The sequence below is a fragment of the Diachasma alloeum genome, unplaced genomic scaffold (assembly GCF_001412515.2).
Source record: "Diachasma alloeum isolate Michigan unplaced genomic scaffold, Dall2.0 Dall_scaffold_00206, whole genome shotgun sequence".
NCBI lineage: Eukaryota > Metazoa > Arthropoda > Insecta > Hymenoptera > Braconidae > Diachasma > Diachasma alloeum.
The window spans coordinates 1,261,529-1,267,088 of record NW_021680371.1 but is presented as its reverse complement, the minus strand read 5'-3'; the positions used below and the strand labels follow the sequence as shown (position 1 = coordinate 1,267,088).

General features: G+C 34.4%; 1 protein-coding gene across 1 annotated transcript; it reads right to left on the bottom strand.

The window, feature by feature from the left end:
• Positions 1-3,577: 3,577 nt before the first annotated feature.
• On the bottom strand, positions 3,578-5,560 carry LOC107036126. Its single transcript, XM_015253867.1, has 2 exons — positions 5,441-5,560; positions 3,578-5,349 (listed from the first exon to the last, which is right to left on the bottom strand). The coding sequence occupies exon 2, from the start codon at positions 5,326-5,328 to the stop codon at positions 3,976-3,978; it is 1,353 nt and encodes a 450-aa protein (XP_015109353.1). The 5' UTR covers positions 5,329-5,349; positions 5,441-5,560; the 3' UTR covers positions 3,578-3,975.

The window sequence follows — 5,560 nt, the reverse complement described above, 5'->3', positions numbered from 1 at the left end:
GCGATCTTTTGAAAGACTCGCGAGGTCGATAACGAAGAGACGTCGTCCATCAGTAGTCGAGTGATTTCGTTACTCACGGGGAGTTACAGTGGAGTCGTGGTAGATGGCAGCAGCTGGTTCATTCAGTTGAACGCGCTTGCTTATCCCTGATTTTAAGGGTGCCAAGTGAATTTGGCGATGACCTTGAAAATTGACATTCACCAACAAAGTTATAATTTTGTTAATAATAGTATTAGACAGAAGGTGAGCATCGGTGACAATTTTAAAATTTTAGAACTTATGGATATCGAGAAATTAAATAAACAAAATCCCGCATACACGGTCTCTTATGGAGTTTTGATTAAATTGAACGTTTCAACCCCCTAGGAACTCAAGAAAAATTTGAAAAAATTTGAAGATGTGGGGAATGATGTGTTCAATGTGATGGCGACAAAAAACAATGGGGTACCGGGGTGAATAAGAGAGATATTTCAACCCGCCGTACCCATTTGATCCCATGCTTTCTCGAGGTTCGTCACGCGAAATAGAGGATTTTCCGCATTTATTTTCTCGATGTCTAGTTCCGGTTGCGGGTTTGAAATTTCGTCGGATGGATGAATACATATTTCTCCAATGATGGAGGGAAAGAAAAAAATTTTAAAAAATCTTTTTTCAAATTCACTTGGCACCCTTAAGGTACTTCCTCAGTCACTTATACCTGGTAGAAATTTCGCAATGTACTGAAGACGTAAAATTTGGATCACATTTTGTTGAGCACATTCAAAAACGATTCCCAAAATTTCAAGTATCGCGTCCACGCCAATTTTTAAGATATGCATCGTCAAAAATGGAAAAAATACAAAAATTGAATGTTTGACGATGCATATCTCAAAAATTGCCGTGGAAAACATACTTGAAATTTTGGGAATCGTTTTTTAATGTGCTCAACAACATATGATCAAAATTTTGCGTCTTCAGTACATTGCGAAATTTCTACCAGGTATAAGGGACTGAGGAAATACCTTAAGGGGAGACGGAACCCCTTTGTCTGCATCAAATCTTAGAATTGTGTTTTCTCCTATAATTATTAATTTCTATCTATGAAATTACTTTGTTGACTCGATTATCGCATTGTTGAGTCAATGAAGTAGTTGAGTGAGTAAAAAATAATAATTGGAGGAGAAAACAGAATTCTAAAGATTCATATAAACGCAGGGTTTCCCCGATGTTTAGACAGTGTCGGTAAATGTTTTTTTTTTTGATCAAGGAAAATTTTATAATTTTTTCGGCTGACAGTGGAATATATAAAACTAAATTTTCAAACGTAAAAAAAAATTTATCGCAATAGTCTCGGGAGAAATGAATAAACTATTTTTTTTTATACACGGGCTCTTATGAAATTTATGTTCAAATTGATAATTCACCTACTAGGAGACTCTAAAAACAGAAATAAAAATAGAAAGTAATGTGTAAAATCATACTGAATGCAATGGCCAGAGAAAACTCTGGGGTACCCGGGCAAAAACAGGAAATATTTAATGGGTTGGTGGATTGAAATTTGAATTTAAAAAAAAATTAAATATAAAAAAAAATATTAAAAAAAATAATAATAAACATAAAAATAATATAAAAATATTAAATATTTCCTCTTTTCCTCTTTTCTTCACTTTCGTGAAGGGAATATCTTCATCTCTCAGTTTAAAAAAATCAATTTTTTTTCAAGTACTTGCGATTTTGGATAAACATCCTTAAATGGGTTTCATAAAAAATAAGGGGGAAATAAAGGGTAATAGGCTGTAACAGGTCAATTTCACCGCTCTTAACGTTCGAGATAACTCGATCAGACGTTATTCTAATTCAAAATACAGTCAAGACTTTATATAAGATACCTTAGAGTTTTCGGGCCTAATGACGTAATAGTTTTTTTCAGCTTAAGGACGAAACATACAATTTCGTCACAAGTGCAGGAAGGAATGTGGGTTATATCATTCCGAGGATCGTCAAAAACAACAGAAATCCGAAAAATGAATTAAACCACTTTCCTCCCACCATTTGGGGTGGAAAATGGAACTTTCAGTGCAGATATGTTGAAAAAGATATTAATAGCTCATTCTGTTGAAATTTTTTAAATGAACATTCTTAGGCACGAAGTTTCTACGTTCCTTCTTAGATTTTATAAAAAAAATAAATAAATAAAATGAAAAAAAAAAAAGAAAAAACTTGGAAAATTGATAACCAACAATTTTGATAGAAAAATAAAAATCTATTATCTTTCTTCTATAAAATAACGCAGTAAAGTTGCATAATCTTCAATGCAATTGGCGCAAAAAAATCACACAATTATTTAATAGAACTTCAACAGAACTCCAATGGAAGTTCTAGAGTTCCAACAGAAATTCGATAAAATTTCTTGAAGAAAGCGGTAGATTTGTCTACTAAAATGTTTTCATATGTGATGAAGAGGTTTTCAACACTCATATTCAAATCATATCTCGATAAGGAGGTAATAGGATCAAAAATTAATCTTCATGATATTTGAGCGTTTATAAATGGATAAAACCCAGTAATCGATTACAGAATGTGTTACAAATAAATTCTTAAATAAATTCATGCAAATGTGGCCAATATTCTCAGGCAAAGAGTAACAGTGAAAAAAAAAACATAAAACGTGCGGAAAATTAATTGTAGAATGTCTTTTTTAACGAAGTTTAATTGCTGAAAACACTGGATTGCAGAGGAATCTTCGATGAGTAGAAGTATCGACGACAAATCCCTCATGAATATGAATAGCAGCTGGACTCGCACTCGTTATTTTCCTTCAAATAAACTAATTCTCATTTATCTTCTCAATCAGCAGATAAAATTAATAGAATAGATGAAACTTGGTAATCGATTACATAATGTTTTACAAATAATTTCTTAAATAAATTTATGCAAATTACGTGGCCAATATTTTCAGGCGAAGACTAGAGTGAAAATAATCATAAAAACATGCAAAAAATTCATTGTAGAATATGTTTTTCAACGGAGTTTAGTTCCTTAAAGCACACTGAGAAAAAAATTATTTTTGCCAATTATCCATTTACTTCAGAAAAGTATTTATTTTTTCAATATGGTATTTCTCCAGTCGAGTCATTCCCACACGGACGAAAAAATTTAATAGAAAAACCTATCGAATTCGTTAGAAAATTCTATTGAATTTCTATTCAACTGTTCTATTAGTTTTTGGCCGATTCTATTAAAATATTCAATAGAAAATATTCAGTAGAAAAAGTCAATAGAATTCCATTTTCTGTATAACTTATTCTATTGAGATATTTCCTATATCGACGCAAATTGTCTAAGTTTTTTCGTTTGATTTTCTTGATGAGAAGAAAAGAAAAATAGAATGAAAAAAACTTAGAAAATTTGAATCGAGCAAATTCTATAGAAAATATATGAAAAGAACAAGTTATATCGAAAAATCGAATTCTGTTGACTTTTTCTATTGAATGTTTTCTATTGAACATGTCAATAGAGTCAGCCAAAAACTAATAGAAAGTTTAATAGAATTTTCTAGCGAATTCGATAGGCTTTTCTATTAATTTTTTTTGTGCGTGCAGGCAAGCCCGATTAGGTTTCAATTATGATAATCATGTTATTCTAGAGGATAACTATGTTACACATGACCTTGGATGAACTCCTTCAATAATTATTCATTTTTCCTCAATTTCTCATTTTCCAAAAGGAAGAATTTGGATTAATCTTTTAATGTTGATAATTATTGAGGGAGTTTACTCAAGTCCCTAACTAACCTGATCATCTTCTAGAGCAATATAATTGTCATATCTGAAAACTAATGAGGAATGCCTGCGAATGACTCGACTGGCGGAATACATTATTAAAAAAATAAATATTTATGTCAAGTAAATGGATACTCGGCAAAAATATTTTTCTTCTCAGTGCACTGTATTGCAGAACAATTTTCAATGAATAGGAATAGATGAATTAAACTAACTAATTCTCCTTCATTCCCCCATCAATCTCAAAGCCCCTATCCTTAACTTGGCACCTGAATGACTCTCGTTCCGCGTCAGAAACAAGAACCTCCCTCACAAATTTTTCCCCAAAATCCGAGTCTACAGAGCAATGTCTACGCTTAAACGCTTGCATCATCACAAAAACATGGAAATTCCTCATTTCCTCCAAACGAGGATAATTGATAATATAATTCAACATCTTATTATTCTCCATTTCCCATGCTTCATTGAGAACTTTCAAGAAGTTGATCGATCCTTTTTTGTCACCCACGACTCTCTCTAAAATATCATAAACTATCTCGCAGTACTGTGAATGAGCCCCATCAGTTGAGAATAAACATAAACTTTTCATAGATTTAATGATCTCGATAAGAATTGGAGTGTAATCAATGGGCCCATGGTGCACCCACGATGCCTCAGCAGCCGCCAAGAATAAATGTTGATAAGGCCAATTCAACAATTTAACAAGCAAACGGTCTGAATTCAGCAGCTGAATCCACAGATGATTCAGATCATAAAAGAATATCTGTTGGAGTAGAAAAACCACAAGATCAGGCTGTGGCAGCAGCTCGATGAAACTGAGGATCGTTCGAGCTACACGAATGATCGTCCTCTTCCTCTGATCATTTCTCATCAACCTCCAGAAATATTCCACTGCTGAGTAAGTGCCATAAAGAAAACTATATGCAAACAAATTTTCTTCCAGCGACTGATCATCCTCCCAATCTGGGATAACTATTCTGAAAGTTGCATGTCCTTTCTTCAGATCGTTCTGCAGCCAGTGACACCAGTAGGTTGACAAGACTGACTGAGACCTAGTGTAGAAATTCTCCTCGATTTCTGATAATTTAGGCCACAAGTCCCTGATGCAGTCCTCGAGGCAGTAGTCGCAGAGCTCGAGCCACGTGATAATGTTCTCTGGAAAAACCTGGGAGAGATACATCGAGTTTATGGTTGCAGACTCGTCAACGCACCCAGGACGTCCCCAGTGGATGTGATCGAGGTAAAGTATCAAGTCCACTGAAATGTTACCACGTCTTTCCATCTTGTGGATCCACTGCCGCAGTCTCGTTCCCATCAAATCCACGGTTTGCCTCAACTCCTGTTTGAGGCGTTCAGAGGGGACCAGTTCGTTAATTTTACGGGAGATTTGGGCACGCAATGTGTTCTGGGCATCAGTGGATTCAGTCGAGGAAGACCAAATACTGTGGGTTTTTATCCAGAGTATTAGCTGGTGTTTCAAGTCGGGTTGAGACCACAGGAGTTTCGAGATTTCGATCGACGAGGATTGGCAGAGGGTCAATGGGTGGTTCACTTGAGGCTTCTGCATTGTTAGAGATTCTAACCTTGACTGCAATCGAATAAGTGATATGAATCCAGTTTTAGAAATAATACTATTGACATTGATTTTTCGTATTGCATTGTTACAAGAAACACCTCACTTTTTATTATTATTATTACTAATGATCGTTCCTTCAACGATTTTGTTTCAAATTGTACATGCAATGGAAAGACAATTTTTCACACGTTATAATTCAGATAATATTTTGGCATGCGGAAAG

What these genes read in the sequence shown, in the direction of transcription:
- LOC107036126 (XM_015253867.1), bottom strand. Translation starts at nt 5,328, where the DNA reads ATGCAGAAGCCTCAAGTGAACCACCCATTGACCCTCTGCCAATCCTCG.